General features: G+C 36.1%; 2 protein-coding genes and 1 non-coding gene across 4 annotated transcripts; all 3 read left to right on the forward strand.

The window, feature by feature from the left end:
• Positions 1-6,654: 6,654 nt before the first annotated feature.
• LOC121206805 (small nucleolar RNA R71) lies at positions 6,655-6,760 on the forward strand. The gene has a single exon (XR_005901977.1). It is a non-coding gene; the product is annotated as a small nucleolar RNA R71 (small nucleolar RNA).
• Positions 6,761-13,111: 6,351 nt separating this feature from the next.
• LOC107888764 (cleavage stimulating factor 64) lies at positions 13,112-18,881 on the forward strand. Of its 2 annotated transcripts, XM_016812963.2 has the most exons (11): positions 13,112-13,314; positions 13,434-13,511; positions 14,007-14,045; positions 14,125-14,388; positions 14,491-14,694; positions 14,787-14,882; positions 16,117-16,299; positions 16,392-17,385; positions 17,665-17,892; positions 17,987-18,101; positions 18,649-18,881. In XM_016812963.2, exons 1-8 carry the CDS (start codon positions 13,222-13,224, stop codon positions 16,515-16,517), a joined length of 1,083 nt encoding a protein of 360 aa, XP_016668452.1. In that variant the 5' UTR covers positions 13,112-13,221; the 3' UTR covers positions 16,518-17,385; positions 17,665-17,892; positions 17,987-18,101; positions 18,649-18,881. The 2 variants fall into 2 exon arrangements, with proteins under 2 accessions (XP_016668452.1, XP_016668451.1); XM_016812962.2 differs by having other exon boundaries at positions 14,125-14,694.
• Positions 17,233-18,306, forward strand: LOC107889950 (eukaryotic translation initiation factor 3 subunit E). The gene is made up of 4 exons (XM_016814482.1): positions 17,233-17,385; positions 17,665-17,892; positions 17,987-18,101; positions 18,251-18,306. The coding sequence occupies exons 1-4, from the start codon at positions 17,233-17,235 to the stop codon at positions 18,304-18,306; spliced, it is 552 nt and encodes a 183-aa protein (XP_016669971.1).
• Positions 18,882-20,490: the final 1,609 nt, after the last annotated feature.

The following is a 20,490-nucleotide window of genomic DNA, read 5'->3' on the forward strand; positions in this document are numbered from 1 at the left end:
TAGGTGGTTTACTTTACATGGTTAGAATCCTTATTAAATCTAGTTTTAAAAGAAATAAACGGTATAGTCATATGATTTTTTTACAGAAAGAAAAGTGGTTCGTAGTAAGTAGAGGCTAGTGCAGTCAAATTCTAAAATAGGGGTAACTTTAACTAATAAACTGTACTAATTGGCTAAGTAAAAAATTCTAGAAAAAAATTAGTAGATAGATATATGAGTCTAGTTTCAGGAAAAATTTACAGATCTTAATTTTGAGTTTTGAAACTCGAGAAATAAATTTTTAAGCAACCATGATGCAGAAAAATAGTTTATTCCGAAAATTAAAATAAGTGGTTTAAAGTTGTTTAAAAGGCAAGATAAGTTTAGTAACACCTCAAGCTTGACTCCGGTGACTGTTTCGGGCGTCAGGGTATTACAAATAATCAGTACAGTAATAGATTATATAGTATACAGGTCCTACCCAACCAGCCTTTACACTCCATCTCCGTCCAACTCTACACTCCATGTGGGGATAAAATCAACCCACCCATCCCTACACTCCAGAAAGTACCGAATGGGGCACTAGACGGTAGTTTGCAGCTGAGCTGCCAGTAAATTAGGCTCGAGGCCTTTCAGTGCACTTCCTCCGATCAAAATAAACCTCCAACCCAATGCAATATAGAAATATGATATACTACAACATAATATCATGCATGTCACTAGGGCATACAGTATCAAATCAGTGGAACATTATCATGCTTATTCATATCAGTCATACAGTCATTTCAGTCAATTAGGGGTCTAGATAATCTTACCAACCCTACAGTAGGTCCACAGTTGACTCGGGTGACCCGGGTAACCTTAGCAGTCAAACAGTGAAAATGACCCCACAAACCCATGTAATTTGCCCATGTAGGCCCACACGCTTGTGTGGCCTACAAGGCCCAAAATGGCCTTAGCCGTGTGGATCACATGGCCTAGCCCAATAATCCTACACGCTTGTATGGTTCACCCTTATGGGCCCCACACGCCTGTAGGGCCCACACGGCCCAATTCGACCCGGCCCATGAATCACACATGGCCTACCTCGTCAACTACACGCCCGTGTCTGATCACACGGCCTACCACACGGGTGGTCGCATGCCCATGTGGCGTTAACTTTCACGTTTTTTGGTTTTTCACCAATTTCCATTCTCAGAGTCGTGTTTACACACCTTTTAAGGATTTGTAGGAAAATCACCTTCGAGACCAATAATACCTAAAATTAATCGTTTCAACTTAATCGTTAATCTCAACTCAAGATTAGCAACAACACAAAGCTGAATATACTACCAATTCAATCGCTTGATACATACCTTAAAACCCTGAACGAGTATCCTAAAACTCCACAGAAGAGGGATCTCGTTCCAAATGACTCATTGCTGTCAAGACAATAGTAACCTCCAATCAACGTTTTAATTAGGCACAATTCAAGGCCTAAAAAAGTTAAAGTTAACAAAAGAATCAGTGCTATTAACGAAAATTGAACCAAGATACAACAAGCCATTTGGCTTTCAGTCATTTCAGCTTTACCACCGACGAAAAATGACAATTCCTTAGAGCTAAAGTTTCGACTAGCCGCCCTCAAACCTTGATTGACTCCTAAACATAAATCGAAACCTTAGTAACTGATCGGTTAGATAACCATAACTAAACACATCATAAACTTACTGAAAACACAAAAGAAAAAGGCCATTGGTGCAAGAAAACAACACTAGGTTGAAAGGAAAAGAAGAAGAAACAAAAATAGCAGCAAGTAAGGTGACAATTCAATAGCAAAAGAAGAGGTTTGGGGAAGAAAATGGTAGCAAATTGTAGAGGGAAAATAACATTTATGACTTGGCTTGAGGAGAAAAGAAAATCAGGAGAACGAGATTCACATGATTTCAGCAGTAGGTGGAGGTTTGAGAAGAACCGCACGGTAGTAATTGAAAAAGAAAAAGAAAAAAGATAAATGTAGAAAATTCGACAGAGTGAAAAATCCCAAAGGCAGAAAAGGAAAATTGTCAAAAAATTAGGGAAATGAAGAAAGGTAGCCGAATTTGCCACCACTAATTTCGGTTCTATCCAACCTCTTCTACCCATATTTTTCTCCCCAAATCTCTCCAACACAATCCCCTCAACCACTAAATTCAAACCCCACTCAAACTTTTTAGAATTTCGATCAAACACAACTCTTCCACGACCAAGCAGTAAAAATAAATCCCCTTTGAACGCCCAGAGATTCAAACCCCAAACCTCCAGCCACTTAACACTCCACTTAACCACTAGACTAGTAGGCACATTCTGACATATTTTACCAGCATTTATTTATAAGCCTATTGATTGGAGATAGGGGTTTATTAAATTGAAAACAAAAAGTTTTTCCTAAGCTAAGGCTTGACTTGAAACCTCTTAGACACTTTCCAGGACATTTAACCACTAAATCAGACAGATATTTATGTCACAAACATACGAAAATAAATTATAAAGGATTTTTGGAGTGTTACAGCTCTACCCCCTTAAAGAAAATTTTGGCCTCGAAATTTTACCTAATCAGAATAGATCAGGATACTACTGTCCCATCGCATCCTCAGGCTGCCACGTGACCTCCTCAGAGCTATGATTACACCAAAGAACCTTAACCAGTGGGATGGATTTTCTTCTTAGAACCTTTACATCTCACTCTAATATCTAGACTTTCTCCTCCTCAACGGTTAGATCTAGCCTAACCTCAATCTCTTCAACCGGAACAATAAGCGTGGGATCAGAGTGGTAGCGCCTCAACAAAGAGACGTGGAACACGTCGTGAATTTGATGTAACTCTGGAGGTAACTCCAACTGGTAGGCAACCGGTCCCACACGTTTCAATATGCGGTAAGGCCCAATAAACTTAGGGCTTAACTTGCTATTACGTCTAAACCTCAGTACCTTCTTCCATGGTGAGACTTTGAGGAAAATGAAGTCCCTTACAGAATACTCAATCTTTCTACGCTTCAAATCCACATAGGACATCTGTCTGTCTAATACCGCTTTCAATTGGTCTCAAATCAGTCTAACTTTATCCTTGGTATCAGAAACTAGTTCAAGGCCCAGAACACTAAAGTCATGCATTCATGACTTCCTCCTCCATAAACTCATTGGTGTAAAGTCCCAGAGCAACTCCAAACTCTGGGACACTCATTGTGCGAACTAGACCGCCTAATCAGAAGTGAATGATGCCGGGATGTCATTGTTTGTCATTACCACCTGTAAATGAAAAGTAGAGCATAATTCTAAAGTTAGCTCTAAATAAGTGGACTCAGTGATAGTGAAGAACCATTTCCATGGGTCTGTGGACAGGAAGGCGCGGATGGCATCAGTGAGCTGGACTTGCTCTACGGCAGCTCAGTCGATGCAACGACCTGTAGTGAGGGGTCGGGCGCTAGTATCTGAAATAGCTTCTCCTGCAAAGCTTGCAAAAATTCAAGGAACGGGTGCCGAACTTCGGTTGTAGCACGTACCGAGGAAGAGCCCGGTCCCCTACATCTTTTTGAGGATGGGACCGTGGCCTTCTTGCCTCTCGATGACGACATAATGTACCTGAAAATATATGATCATTGATAGAATCCAAGATGCATCAGCGGATAAGCAAGAGGCCTAAAACTAGCATATGCTAATGATTCAAACATAGAAAATACTAAAGCAAATTCCTAACTTAATTAGAACAAAGTGGAAAATATTAACAATATCTATGTAGAGTATATAGAATACTAATGTAGCAACACAAATTACACAAACAAGGTTGAGAAAGTGAACCAAAGGCTGTGGTAGGGTGGCGCACGGGCGTGTTGGTGGCGAGCACGGGCTTGTGACACGGGGATATAGCCGTGTAGAGGAAAAAATAGAGGGTATAGAGAAGGGAAAGTGGGGATTAATGCAAGGGAAGTGGATTTGAGGGTGGTTTGGGGAGTGAGAATCTGGGGAATGGTGGCCAGAATAGGGATTAGGGAGTGGGGAAGGATAGATGTCGGCTAGGGTTTTGGAAGGAAAAAGAAGATGAACAGTGGTTTGCTTATATAGGGGAGGGTAACACGGCCTGGGCTACGCCCGTGTACTTTGAGGGTGAGCCCATGTTTTTTGAATTTTTAGATTTAGGTCGTGCCCGGATACTATCCCACGCCCGTGTGTCTTGGGCGTGTGTGGCACACAGCCATGTCTCACGATCGTGCCTAGCTTTGTTTGCTTCTCCCACGCCCGTGTGTGAAGGTACCACACCCGTGTATTGTTGTCCACGACTTATCGGCACGGGCGTGTCGCACGCCCGTGTCGAAGAAACAAATTCAAGCCTTGCCTCTGGCACGCCTATGGTTGTTCATTCGCACGCCCGTGGTTACCTATGAAGTTCACCCACGGCCATGTCGCACAGCCGTAGGGCTTTATCGCACCCCGTATTTTGGAGAAATCATGTCCTGCTTCCACACGGCCGTATCACATGGTCGTGTCTCTTCCCCTGGTTTGCCACGGCTTTAGGCATGCCCATATGTCTGGCCACGTGTTTTGAAAAACTTTGCAATTCAAAGATAAATTAAATTATTTAAAGTGTTAGAAATAAGAAATCAAAATATGTTAGTGCTCGGGTTGCCTCCCGAAAAGCGCTTATTTATAGTCTAAGCTCGACTTACCTCTCCGTTGAATGATCATGGTGGTTTGAGGAGTTCATACTCCTCATTCCTGCTGTCAATCTTAAAATAAGGTTTTAATCGGGTGTTATTTACCTTAAAAGTGTCGAACTTGGGATGACTCACCTCTACCGTACCGAATGGAAAAATACTGAGTACTGTAAGTGGGATTTCCTCATTTGGTGTGGTAGTGACAATGTGGGGATCTGCGGCATCTAGTAAGACTTTATCGCCAACCTTAAGTTGATTAGGAGAGATATCGAGCTTATTTTGGCGTAGTTTCGGTTTATCATGTGTTCTCGGTTTGTGTGTTCGCCATTCATCTAGCTCCTCTATTTGAAGCCTTCGTTCCTCATAGGTGTCTTTGTTCTCTACATGATAATAGTGCACTATCTCCGTTGTCTTGGTTCGAGAAGGTTCCTGCAAGGACCATTGAATATTAGTTTTATCATTGACAAGTTTTATAGCATTATCTTGAGTTTTAGAGGTTTTGACTGAGTCGCGTGCTTGGAGTGTTACTGCGTCGTCACTTGCGCGAAGTGTTAGGTCTCCTGTGCTTACATTAATAATGGTTCTGGCAGTTGCTAAAAAGGGTCATCCTAAAATTAAATGTACCTTGTTATCCTCATCCATATCTAGGACGACAAAGTCTACTGGGTAAATAAATTTATCAATTTTAACGAGAACATCTTCAATAATACCCTTAGGAAATCTAACTGTTTTCTCAGCCAATTGTATGCTCATCCTAGTCTGTTTGGGTTTACCGAGACCTAGTTATTTAAACATTTTATATGGCATAACATTTATACTTACCCCTAGATCAGCTAAAGCATTGTTCACAGACAAACTACCAATTAAGCAAGGAATTGTAAAACTCCCTGGATCTTTTAATTTGTTATGTAGCTTATTCTTTAGAATAGCTGAGCAGACTGCATTGAGTTCCACATGCGATGTAGCGTTTAATTTTCTTTTATTGGTCAGAAGTTCTTTTAAGAATTTTGCTGAGTTGGGCATCTGCTAAAGAACTTCAATAAATGGTAAGTTAATATGTAATTTTGTTAAAAGTTTGATAAACTTACTGAATTGTTCTTCTATTCTGTCTTTCGTCATTACTTTAGGATATGGCACACGAGGTTCATAATTCGTACTTACCTGTTTAGGATCATCATCGTTTACCTCTTCTCGACCTTTGTTTATCGTGTTGTTCTATTGTAATTCTGCCTCAGGTGTAATGAATCCTTCCTTATCTTGAGTACTAATTGCATTGAGGCATTCCCTCGGATTAGGTTCAGTATTACTGGGTAAGCTACCTTGTGGTCGTTCAGAGATTAGTTTGGATAGTTGGCCTATCTGAGTTTCGAGCCCTTGGATCGATGCTTGTTGATTCTTTAGTGCTGTCTCGGTATTTTAGAAACGGGTTTCTGACACCAAGATGAATTTAGAAAGCATCTATTCAAGGTTTGGTTTCTTCTCTTGTTGATAAGGTGGTTGTTGAAAACCCTGAGGATTTTGTGCCTTTTGATTCCCTTGACCACCCTAGGAGAAATTTGGGTGGTTCCTCCAACCTATATTATAAGTATTACTGTATGGGTTATTTTGAGATCGGAAGTTATTGTTACCCATATAGTTGACTTGTTCTTCTTAGGTTGTAGGATTGAAGGATTGGTATTCTGTATGCACACCTCCGCCACTTGAGTCACACCTCATTACTGGATGTACCTGCGTAGAACCAAGTAAACCGTCAATCTTTTTATTGAGAAGTTCTACCTAATTAGAAAGCATGGTGACTAAATCGATGTTATAAACGCTGGCTATTTTCGTTGGCTTTGTCCTCATAACTTGCCACTGATAGTTATTTAGTGACATCTCCTCTATAAATTCATAGGCATCTTCCGGTGTTTTATTGTTGACGGTTCTGCCAGCAGCTGCGTCAACCATTTGCCGATTCAAAGGATTCAGACCATTGTGGAATGTTTGTACTTGCAGCCAAAGTGGTAACCCATGGTGAGGGCACCTTCTCAGTAAGTCCTTGTATCTCTCCCATGCATCGTAAAGTGTTTCTAAACCCATCTGCAAAAAAAAGAGATGTCATTACGTAATTTAGCTGTTTTAGCCCGCGAAAAATATTTTAGTAAAAATTTTTCTTTCATTTGTTCCCAAGTAGTGATAGACCCTCGTGGTAACGAGTTCAACCACTGTTTAGCTTTGTTTCTCAGTGAAAAGGGAAACAACCGAAGACGTTTGGCGTCATCAGAAACGCCATTGATTTTGAATGTATCATAAAATTCTATGAAATTTGCTAAGTGAGCATTGGGATCTTCGTCCTGCAAGCCATCAAATTGAACGAATTGTTGTATTATCTGAATAGTGTTAGGTTTTAGTTCAAAAGTATTTGCAGCTATAGCAGGTCTAACTATGCTAGATTCAGTTCCTGTTAAAGAAGGTTTAGCATAATCATACATAGTACGTGAAGCAGGATTTTGATTAGCCGCAATTACAGGAGGAAGCTGATTGCCTTGGTTTTCAGCCATCTCATCGATTGGAGGTTGAGTATTGTCTTCTTGCTCGTTCTCCGTGTATCTTAAGTTGCGCCTTATTTCTCTTTGATTTTTGCGAATTGTATGATCGATTTCTTCAAAAAATAATGGTCCCGACGGGTTTCTTCTAGTCATAAACTATAAAAACCTGCCAAGAGAGAAAAAAAGTATATGAATAAATAATAAAATAAAATAAAATTGCAAGAAAAATAAATGGCTAAAGTAATAAAAATTGAGCGTTCCTAATATTTTAGCTCCCCGGCAATGGCACCAAAAACTTGATCGCGTGATTCGTAACAAGTAATAAATATTTATAATGAAGATCAAACCTAGACTAACTATTATCACAACGAAAAGGCAAGCGCACCTATCAAACAATAGTATAGTAATGGCAAGACCGGGATATCGTACCCAAGGGAACCAAAAGTACTAGTAATAACTATCTTTTATTATCTAACCTAGAAATAGAGTGGGGTTGTTTATTAAACTAATTCACTAAACTAATTAACTAATTAAACTAAAGTAAAGAGAAAAGTTTGAAAAAGACTTGAAGAAAATTAATTTGATAAAGACGACACCCAAGGAGGAATCCACCTAGATTTCACTTGTTATCTGACTCTGAACCGGACGATTTATTCACTTGACTTGATCCCGTGAGACTCCCTAACCTATGTTATTATCCCTTTCAAGACTAATAATGTCTAACCCTCAGTTGAATTAATCGAAATTTCTTTCTTAATTACAACCCCTAGGGAAGCAGTAAATCATTCTATGGACTCCCATATTAGGTTTCACCATAATCTGGTAAAATCTCGTAACCCTATTTTTAGGCGTTCGATCAACTCCGCTTAATTATGCCAAATCTACTCTTAGACAAGGACTTTTGCTCCTCTGCATAAGCACATCAAAACATGAATTAATACCCAGACTATTAACTCAAGCATTAAGAACACATAATTAAGAACAAATCAAGTATTTATCATACAGTTCAGATAATAATAATATCTATCATAGATTTTAACCCCCTTAGGTATCTAAGGGGTTTAGTTCATAATAAGATAAGAGTACATCTCAAAAGTATGAAAATAACAAAACATAAAGAAAACTCTAAAACCCCTGAAGGAATTCTGAGAGAGATTTTCAGTCTTGGAGTAGCTTCGGCTTTTGGGATGGATCGTCTGGCTTCCTTCAAGTAATTCCTAACGTGTGGTTCTGTATTCCAGAAAAGTTCTTGAAGAGCCCCTTACTAGGTCATACTTAGGGTGTTTATATAGGCTTTTGATTGGCTTTCTTCCTCCCTAAATACCATTTTCCGTGTAAAATACAACTCTTTGAAAAAGGGGCACGCCCGTGTGCCATGGCCGTGTGACGTATTTGCCAGGTCATGTTCGATCTGTTAAATTGTACACGGCCGTATGGGTCAATGGCCAGGCCGTGTGAATCGTAAAAGCCTTGGTCGACACCTTCGAAGGACACGGGCATGTGAGCAGCCCGTGTGATCTTCTCGATTTGGTCCATTTTGTCCCTTTTTAGCTCGTTTTTGGCTCCTTTTGACTCTTGGTGCTCTCCTAAGAACAAAACATGAAATAACCAGATTAAGAGCACCAAAATCCATAAATCTAGTAGTAAACATCCATAAATATGCTAAGTATTTGGGGTAAAACTAAGTATAATTTGGCGTTTATCAGTCTTTCAATTGGTTTGCTCATTTCGATCAGAGTAAAGACATGTTTAAGTTCATCTACTAATACAGCCTGTCTTTTTGTACTATGATCCGATCATGTAATACTACTTAGTATAATGTTAAAATTCACTATGATCCGATTAGAGTAAAGACATGGGAGGAAATCGTCATTACTTTGAACAAAGTTGTCTTTTTGCACGCAAAGCAAAATGGAAGCAGAATGTATCCACTATGATCTGATCACGTAATACTACTTTGAGCATATGGGCTAGAGGTTAATATTCCAGGATATCTTAGCAACAACACCTCTATGTACCTTTTTCTTGGTCTTAGAATCGTCATCGCTAAAGTCTCCTACGTATTCTCCAAACAACAAGCTGATAGTATTCTCATTCACCATTAGCTTTTATCGGGAATGGTGTATTCTAATAGAAATTGATGGCACTTCATATGAATTCGAAGCACCACTAAATTCGGATTTTAGAAATTGCAATGCAAAATATCCTGATAACATTTTCATTTGAGTGTATCCATTAGAGTTAAAAAACAGTTTCCCTTTACGATACGAAACTATTAATCAACCCGTATGTCGAGTCTAGTATTCCAATTTGTGAATCCACTGAATGAGACGTCTGTAACATTGATATAGGGGTCCTAGACAAGTGATCTGCCACAAATCTTCTTGGCAAATTAGGCTTTTCCAACACACTTAATGAGCTTTTTCTTAAGCAAAATAGAGTTTTTAGCATGGTTTTTCATTATTTTTGTTATTTTAATATTTTCAGATAACAAGTGAAAATGTCTCAGTTTTGTTTATTTTTTTACCCAAATTGGTCGCTAGTGCCATTTGGAGGCCTAACGTGTGTTTGAATACTGTAAGGACATGTCAAATGTCGAAAACAAGCAAAAACGACATCGAGGGAAAGGGTATTGCAATATCCCACCCTTGAGATTGTGATACCTTCGATAGTATAGAAAACTAAGGACGACCTTTAGTGGTATCACGATATCCACCTCCCAAGGAATATCTCAAGTTTCAATACTGCTTGAGATATCACGATATCCTCTTTTGGGTATTGCGTTATCACATTCGTTAGGGGGATAAACTTGGACAAAAATGTCAACCTTTGTCTACCTAGCCCACCAATCACACAAGGCCCATGTAGTGGCATCAAAAAGTCATTTGAATACACTTCAAGATAACCAAAAATTGTTGAGGAGGAGCGACACACACATTAGCTTAGTTTTAGGTGTAGTTTTCTCTAGGTTTTCTTTAGTTTTCTCTGCACTTTTTCTAAGGTTTTTATTTTTCTCTTCTTCCACTTTAGGTTAGAGTTTATTTTTCTATATTTAACTATTGTTTTTGTTGTTATTTATGTTAGTTAAGTTGGTTAACACTGTAGCTTAAGTTTATTTACATTCCCAGTCCATGTATTTTTTTTTCAAGACTCTCTAAGCTTTAGTTTAATATATTTCAATTTATTTTACTTTAAATCTGTCAAAGTTTGTTCCTTTTATGTTTCTAGCTTTTGATTTATCTATTAAATGCTTTTGGTTTTATGCTATTTAAGTTTTCTTACATAAAAAATTTCAACTTTTATATATTTTTTAATCTTTACTTTCATGGTTGCCTTGTTTTCCATTACTATGTTTATTTTCTTCACTTTGAGCATGTGTAGTTAAACCTTTAAAGAGGTTGGTTGATGAAGATGTGGATAAACTAAACTTTTTGGACAAAGGATTAAATCGTAACAAATTGGACAATTTTAATAGAACTAAGAACTTAGGTAGTGACGCCCCTAAGGGAATAGTAAGATAAAATGAGATCGGAAGGTAATCTTATTGCACACTCGTTCGTTAGTCTTGGATTAATCGGTGAGGTCTAAAAATGAGCCGAATCTAATTTGTTTAAGTCGATAAAATTGAGATCGAAAGATAGATGGAGTCACTTAGTAATTTAAGCTATTTATGTCTTGAGTCCAAAATTTGATGAATCAAATCGAAGTTAACCAATCCCCATTATTGATTTGCTAGATAGTCCCTTTAGTTTACATTTCTTGCAATTTAGTCCTTAGAGTAGAATATTTAATTTTCTTGCAAAAATCATCTTTTATGGATTGTCGTACTATAAAATTATATTAGTAACCACTTAGACTCTATTGTGAATGCTAGTTATTACTCAATCGCCTCTTCCTTTGGGTTCGATCCTTGAAATACTTCAGTGTTTCATTGTAATATTATAAATATTACAACTGACCTATACGCTTGCAGTAAAATCGAGTTTTAAAAATTATTTTATAAATTTAGATTTTTAATGTGCACGCACGCAACCGGTTAACAAGCTTGGCATATCAATCCCCCATGTCCTTCAATATTGTCAAGCTCGACATACAACTCAACTCTTCCACTACCATTTGACTCATAAAGTACAGTCATTATTTGTAAATCATCATCATCCGTTACATTAATTGTAGAATATCTCATTGGATTATCATATAAATCTATACGTCAACAAGAGTTTCGACCAATTTTGTATTTCATCTCTACTAACGTGATGTCCTTTATGAACACCATGCTAATTGGACTTTCAAACTTGAATATTACACCAATATTCGTATCATGAATCTAGTCATTACAGCTCACTACAACATAAAACTTGTTCATTTTGTATAGAATTCATTTGTATAGTACCAACTTAAATTAAAAATAATTAATATATAATCAGTACAGCAAATTATTAACTAAAAAATAAACATTTTCATATTAAAATTTAACTATGTTTAGTAGATTTTATAATTCAAACAACATAACAACACTATTTTATATTCAACAACACAACAATGTCAAATTTGAACAGAATAAAAAATAATGTCATCATCGTTTTTTTCGCCGATCAAATAATGAACCAGTAAATAATAATTCAACACTATATTGTATATTTAACACTAATAGATATTCAACACTAATAAATATAAACTTTTAATATATGTATTCAACACTAACATATATTAAAAAATGTCATAAAGTAATATATGTTCAACAACAATCCCAACAATCTATTGTATATTTAACACTAATAGTTAGTAGATGTTAATGTATCAGTACATGAATTATAATATCATGGAAAAAAAATACTCACAAAGATTGAAGAAGATATATGAAGATTGCATAATATATAAAAGATAATAGATAGAAGAAGATAACAATACTCAATAAAAAATTGTTGAATAAACTCACTATTCTAATTTGCCATGGTGTCAAGGTATATGTTTATACATAATTTCCATCCTCCCCCACCTTTACCATTACTATTTCACTTACATGTTACTCATACACTACATTGTTCCATCATCTCCAAATAGCATTTTGCCTTGTTCTATCATCTCAACCTTCTGCCTTGTTCCATCATTTCCAAACAATTTTCTTTTGACCTAGCCATTACATTTTTCAACCTCTCATGCATACATGAGAAAGCTATATTTCTCATCCTTCATGTGCGCTTTCATTGTGCATGCATGCAAGGTAAATGGTTTATACACTGAAGTTGACACCTCCAGGATATTACTACCATTGAAGTCGATTTTTCGAGATGTTAACTTTGAAGTCGGTCCTCTAATGTGGACTTCACTTTTCCCTTTTGTAAACTAATCCTAGTTTGCTAAATAATTCAGCAAATCAACTATATAACCAAGGGTGAAGGGGGAAGGGCCCTTAACCCCTAAATGGAAAAAAAAATTATTTCTTTAATCTCAGAATTTATAAGATTTTAAGTTAATATCAATGTTGTTTGAACCGAACCAAACTGACCGGTTTGATCGGGAATCAACCGGAAAGGGTTTTGAACTAGTTAACCTAGGTGAAAAATCAATTGAACTAGATTTTTTTTAATATTATTATTACTTAAATTTTTAATAATTTTCTAATCGAACCTATTAAACCGATTGAATCAACGAATCAATAGTTTGATCAGTTCGACCAATCATTCAATTTAAAAAACATTGGTTAATATAAGTAAAATTATTACTTACCTTCCAAATACTAATTTCGATTTAATCCTTTTAAAACTATTATAGTATAAACTAATATAATAATAAAATTATATTTTAACTCTTATAAAAATATAATTATATTTTAATTATGACTTCCCTCGTGTGTGTATAGTAAATTAATTTTTTTCAACTCATATAGAAAAAAGCCTGGGCTAAGCCTAAGACCTCTTTTTAAGCTCGATTCCATGTTAGTGGGCTAATACCTTTCAAAACCACATCGCTGTAGGTTCTCAGACTGAAGCCGAAAACCACTCCCTGATCTCTGTTGCTTGCTGTAACACTCGGCGGAGACAATGGCGGGAAAGCAAGTTGCTGACGAAGGTTTGCCAGCCAACATTGCCGGAATGTCGAAGAACCAGCTTTATGATATTATGTCAAACATGAAGGACTCTCTCTTTCTGTTTTCTATTTGATTTCAAAATTTTCTTTTCTTTTTCCAAACGCCACTTCCTCCGCCGTTAAATCTATTTAGTGGTTTTTCCTTCTTTATTTTGGGTATATACAGACACTTATAGAACAAAACCAGCAGCAGGCGAGGGAGATCCTTATCCAAAATCCTCTCTTGACTAAAGCCCTTTTCCAGGTTTCCCTTTTCTTCTTTGTTTACTTACTTTTCAAATATGAAAAAACTCCCTTCTTCCTTTGTTTTAATATTGATACTAGTTATGTGCATGACTGACTGTTGATTGATATTACTATTAGCATCGCGTAACCCTTTAGCTTTACACTCTCTTGATATCCCTTGTAGGCTGAAGTGGTAATTTTTTGTTGCCTTTTCTTGGTATAGAGGTTGATGTTAGCTTATCACTAGGAATCAAGCATTTCGGAACCTTTGTATGGACAATTAGGTCTCTGGAGTTAGCTTTGTAGTAATGAGATGCGTTTAGTTCTAGTTGCAACTCAAAATAAGAAGCTGCTATCCATCTTTCTTGATGGACTTGTTCTAGAGTGCTGCACAGCTTGATGGGTTAATTACCCTTCTTTTGCTTTAAATTGCATCTACTTTTTAGACGGTGTACTGTTGATTTAGTAGCTTCCATGCCTGACTAGGTTTCTTTGATTATTCTTGTTTCTTCAGGCTCAGATTATGCTCGGAATGGTTAAGCCCCCTCAAGCGGTATGCTTTTGATCTCTGTAATATCATCCTTGAAATTATATGTAGGGACTATGCTAGTGTACTTACTGTTTGTGTTTAGATTCCAGCTATTCAGCCACCTGCATCACAACAATCTCAGCAATCAGTACAACCACCCCCACAGCCAAGTATCCAGCCAGCACATTCGTTGCCGGGTCAAGTTCGCTTGCAGGAACAAGCTGCTCCATCCCAGACCCAAGCTCCTGTAAGGAAACAGCATCAAAACCAAGCTGGGACGAGAATCTCTGTTGCTTCTGTTCCTGCTGCAAATCTTCAGTCTCAATCCATACCACCACATTCCCTACAGACACCACAGCAAACAAAGGTCCATTTGAATCCTCCAATGTCTCTTCCACATTCCTCCCAACTCCCAAATGCACCTAAACTTCCTCTGCAGTCACCTTTACATCCTCCTGCTCATCATCAGACCCATATGTCAACATCCTCCAGCCCGTTGCAAAAGTCATTTCAAACAACTGGAATTCCTCATATGCATCAGCAGCCACCAATGCAACCACAGGCACGACTTTCATCAGCACCGAATTTCCATCATCAGCATGCCCCACAAATGGGTCCTAGTGTTGGTTTCCAACACCCTGGTGCTCAGCATCTTTCACAGCCGATGTTCCATGTAAGTAAAAAGTTACAATTTGGAAGTCAGTCTTGGGTGTCTCCTTCATAACATATTCTGCAATAATTTCTCTTATTTTTTGAATTACTCAGTCAGGTAATAGACCTCCTAGCCTTGGACCTTCGTTTCCACAAGGGCAGCCACCGCATGCAAATCAGCTGCCAGCTCAATTAACGTATCAAAATCAGGTATGTGCAAATTTTAGTTGTTTGATGTGTATTGGTTTTATCACTTAGTGGACCATTCTAATTGGGTTGATTATTAAAAAAAATGAGCTCATGTTTTTTATCACGCTACTGGTCTAAGTGGCAGGCTGTAAACATTCCATAGTTTACCTTGGGTGTGTACTAGATTATTTTTTGTCTCTCTGAAAAAGTCTGACAAATGTCTGCCTTGTTATTCACACCACTGCTAACAGATTGTTGAACTGATTGGCTTCGGGCTTCATTAAAATTGTGAAAATCTGTTTTTGAGTCCCTTTTCCTTGATAATTCTTGTACATGTAGATGAAAACACAATTGCAAGTTAGAAGTGCACACAATTGTGATTGCAATAGCAGTTAGGTGGAATTTATGTACTTCAAGGTGGAGAAATGTCTGATTACATGTGGTATCTCTTCCACTGCACGCATGTCAATAAGGGGAAATATATTTGTAGCTACCATTGAGCAGCGTTTGCTGTCTTTGAATAATTAAATTCGTTCAGCTAGCTATGTAAGTTAGAGTTCTGGCTCAGGCTAGAGTAATTATAATCCATTGAATGAGGTGAAGAAAGGTTATGAGTTTGTAACTGGTCTTGATTTAATAAAAGGTAAAGCTTTAATAACTGAATTAAATTATCCTTAACATGCAAGATGGGATCATTGTTTTCAAGTTTGCTCTTTAGTTGCTTTTACATTTGTGTGCAAGTAGTTAAATTATTTTCTTTTTTTTTTTTTTAGTTATTGTTTTTGTTACATTATCCCACCAAATGCAAAAAGAAATAAGAAAAGTGTTTTGGATACCAATTAAAAAAGGTACTTCTGAAAGAGTAAAGGTTTATAATAACATTATAAGGAAGCATGATTTTAGTTTTGCATGGGGCTAAAAGATATGGATTAATGTTAAATTTAAAGTTACTTATATTTAATCAAATATGGTTTGTTTTTTACTATAAGTCATTTTTAATGAAATATGGTTTATTTTTTACTATTCAACTTTATTTATGTAGTAGTTTTTGAGTAATCAAAGAGCAAATAATGAGATCTTAATGAGGAAAGTTACATATTAACTGGAGTTTTAATCTCCTGCACTTGATTTTCAATTTTTAGTTGAAACTAAAGTTCCATCTCTAATGTAATAGTATCCTGTGGGAAATGTCTATGGCTTAATAGACTCTGCCAATTGACAACATCTTTTGTATGTGTTATGGTTATTCTTTCAGGCAGGAGCCTTGCATTTAGGATCCGAGTTTGGCAACCAAGTAGGGGGTTCGATGCAGGCAGATAGAGGATCTTCGTGGACACATAGTCAACCAGATAATTCAGCACTAACTCAGTTGCAAGGACCCTCACCATTGGTTTCCAGTCAGATGGTTCCAGGAAATCAGCCCCCTCGCCCAGCATCGGTGATTATCCAAACTTTGAGTTTCATACAAGCAAATAGAATTAGTCAGTAGTTTGAGTGGTTCCATTAACAGTTTCCATTGGCTCTTTATAGTTGACTCCTGAGATGGAGAAGGCGTTACTTCAGCAGGTGATGAGCCTCACTCCGGAACAGATTAATCTCTTGCCTACAGAGCAAAGGAATCAAGTGCTTCAGCTCCAGCAAATTCTGCGCCAATGACAAGACTCTACTTCAGCTATGTTTGCATGCCATATACTGATAAAAAAAGACAAATCTCAGCTGACTAAAATTGATTGATTTGCTGCTTTAATACAGCTGCCAATTCAGCATTCATCTCCTTTGAGCCTGCCTTGTTTATATATTTGTAGGTTGATAGCTTCTGAAAGTTGAATTCTAGGGGCAGATTTGACGGCCCTAAATTTCTTTCATGTGTTGTTAGTACTGTGATGATGTAGTATCTTTTTCTGCCGCTGTTTATTTGGCTTCAGCTAATCATAATTGAAAACTAAGAGCATGTTTGGTTGGGTGTATTGGCAATCAGTGGGCCCCACTTAAGCCTCATTTATTCCCTTGTTTGGTTCATGGTAATGCTATTACGGGTGTAATACATAATCGGTGAAATTCACCGATTTGTAATACATTCCCAAAGCTCAGTTTAGGTGCTGCTTCGTTTACCCTCCCTGTTTTACCCTCCTGATTGGCTTTCCTATTGCGTCTCCTCTTCCTTCCTTCTTCCTTCTGTCGATTTGCTCAACCGATTTGCTCCCTCTGTCTCTCAACCTTTTCTTTTCTTTTACTTTACAACCATTGCTGGAGTTCTTGCAAGAGCGACAACTATACCCAGATGAACAGATCTTGAAAGCAAAGATCGAGCTTTTGAACAAGACAAATATTCCATAAGAGCCTGTACCGCACCGATGATGTCCCTCAGGACATGGTCGATAGGAGAGTCGAGGTTGTCGCTCGTCTCAAAGCTTTGGAAGATGCCGCCGCTCCTCTCGTTACTTTCTTGCAAAACGCTAACGCTGTTCAGGAACTGCGTGCTGATAAACAGTATAATCTCCAGATGCTTAATGACCGCTACCAGGTCTGTTCCCCCCTTTTTCATGAATTTAAGGTTATTTTTATGTTATTTTAACCCCTTCTTGATTTTTAGTGAATAACCCATTCAAGTGTGAAATTGTATTAGTCATAACATTATGTGATTTTTAAGGAAAATATAAAGAATAACCAAATAGATGCATATGCTTTCTTGTGCTAAAATTCTAGCATGCTCTTTGTTGTTACAATTTTGATTTTGCCTGGGTTTGAATTAATTGAAGTTTTTTTTTTAATTTAATGGTGGATAAAATTATTTTTTTAACAGATTGGTCCAGATCAAATAGAGGCATTATATCAGTATGCAAAATTCCAATTTGAGTGTGGCAACTACTCTGGTGCTGCTGACTATCTGTATCAGTATCGGGCTTTATGTACTAACAACGAAAGGAGCTTGAGTGCATTGTGGGGGAAGCTTGCTGCCGAGATACTGATGCAAAACTGGGATATTGCTCTTGAAGAACTTAATCGTTTGAAAGAAATAATCGATTCCAAGGTTTTGGTTATATCCCCATTGATTATTCGGTTTTTATTTTGACAATTTGCTTTCCGATTATTCGTTGACTCATTTATTGGTCTTTTTGCTGCAGAGCTTCTCATCACCTTTGAACCAAGTTCAGAGTAGAATATGGCTTATGCATTGGAGCCTCTTCATCTTTTTCAACCATGAAGAACACAGATCATTGACCTATTTAATCAAGACAAGTATGTCACTTTAACAACTAAACTTAAGGTTTCCATGTTTTGTTACTGATGTTGTTAGTTGCATCATTTGTGTGGTAGTCACATCTGTGCTTATTTGTTCTTTGTGCATTTTCCTGTCTTTTTATGCCATGACTTACTTCTGTTTCAAGATCCTGCTATGTTCACATGCTTCGGTTTTGATTGTGTTGGAATGGAACATGTTTAGAAACTTTGTGGATTTCTTTTATCATTTGCATGGTTTTTTTAATATGAAAAGTTAATGCACTGCCTGCCATGTAATTTGCAAAATGTTTGTTCAAAGATTTGAGGCTAAAGTAGGTGATATCTTCGCATTGACAAAGAAAGTATGTGTCCCATAAAGAACTGCAATCAAACCAAAAACAAAGAAAGTAGTGTTAAACCTCTAATGAACATGTCTAGAAGTGTGTATATGGTATATGCCCCATGTTTTGAAGTCTTTACTCTTTAGCATGTCTAAGAGAATGTGTATAGTATTTGCATGTTGAATTTTATATAAGCAAATTAAGTGATCAGTTTACTAATGCAGGGAAGAAGTAGATGAGTTGTGCCGAACATTGGAAGAGAAAGAGGACAGTTCATGTACTGCCTCAGATCAGTTTTCTTGTATCACAATATAATGAACTTTGCTAAACAAGTTATGCGTGCAATTTAGTTGGAGAGGTTTTTTGTTAGGTCATGTAAGACTTTTGTTGGTTAAACTATTAGAAATTCAAGAGCAAATTGGGTCCTCTAATATAAAAATGAGCAATTTAGTCCTTATATAATTCGTTTTGAAGCAAACAAGTAACTTTTGAATAGTTTTAATATTTTTCTTATCTATATGCTCGTGGAAAAAATTGAAAATAAACATGTCTAAAAGTTTAATCATAAAAAATCCATCTTTCTACAGAAAATATAACAAAAAAAAAGTTAAAATAAACGAAGAAAACAACATTGAAGACTAAAATTGCTGCAAGTCAAATCTAGAAACAAAAATGAAATTGAATACATAATTCATTACTGGGAAACAGAATACATAATTGGGAATATGAAGAAAAACCCTAATTCATTATATTGTTAAGTAAATTTAACTTGGGTTGTTGATGGTAAAGTAACAATCATAAAATCATTATTCAAAGTCAAGTTTAAATATTTTAATATTTGATAGAAGAAATTGATGAAGTTTGTTGATACAATCATAAGAATATTTAATTTTATTAAATTATATATTTTTGTTAAATTATATTTAATAATAATAATTTTATAGTATTATATATTATGATTTTAGTAAATTCATATAAGAATATTTAATACTAAGAATTTTATTAAATTATATATTTTTGTTAAATTATATTTAATAATAATTATTTTAAATTATATTTTATAATATTATATATTATAATTTTAATAAATTCATATATTTTATCAAATTATATATTATAAAAAAATATATTTAATAATAATTATGTTAAAATATGATTAAATTATTTATTATTTATATTAATAATCTTATTAAAATTTAATAACAATAACAATAATCAGTTACCTAAACAAATTTATGCTAAGGGTATTCTAGTCATTTTAGTTTTTTCCATTATGCTATTACACCTCTATTCCATTCAACCAAACACGAGATTACTATTACGCCTCTATTCCATTACATTCAACCAAACAGTTGATTTGCTATTACACCTCTAATCCAATACACCTCTATTCCATTACACCTCTAATCCAATACACCTCTAATCCAATACAGCGAACCAAACGTGCCCTAAGGTACATTTCTGGACGTAGGTATGTGACACTCGAGTGTATATGTTGCCTAATTATGTATCATATTTGTGTTAACAACAAAATATGAAAGTATAATAGAACCAAGTGCTTTTCTGATGGGAAAGAGAGACTATATACCCCTGGCCCCAATCCAGACATAATTAAATTGCATCCCCTAGCTTGCCGTGAGTTCAGAAACCGGATCAATCTGGCCATGCTTGCTTGAGCTCGCATTTTCAGGTCAAATTTTGTCATTACTATAATCTAGTTCACTTTCAGTTTTAGTATTTTTTTTTTTTACTAGTCTTGATCAATCATTAGCTCAACCGTTAAATTCTGTTTGTTTCAAAATCTTTGTATCTTTAAATGTGTAATGAGATGTTTAGCTTATTATTTCTATATAATGCTATATTACTTGTAGAAAAGTAATCATGTTTTAGTTAATAAATTTAACTGTTACTATTCGAGTCAAATTGAAATTTCGAAGTTTATAAAGTAAAAAAGATAGCAATAAAATTAAAATATAAAAACCATAATTTACTCGTAATAACCTACACAATGTTAAAAATCTAAATAAAGAATACAGAAAACTCCAAAAATATTTAAGTAAACTTAA

This window comes from Gossypium hirsutum, chromosome A09 (assembly GCF_007990345.1).
Source record: "Gossypium hirsutum isolate 1008001.06 chromosome A09, Gossypium_hirsutum_v2.1, whole genome shotgun sequence".
In the NCBI taxonomy this organism is placed as follows: Eukaryota; Viridiplantae; Streptophyta; class Magnoliopsida; order Malvales; family Malvaceae; genus Gossypium; species Gossypium hirsutum.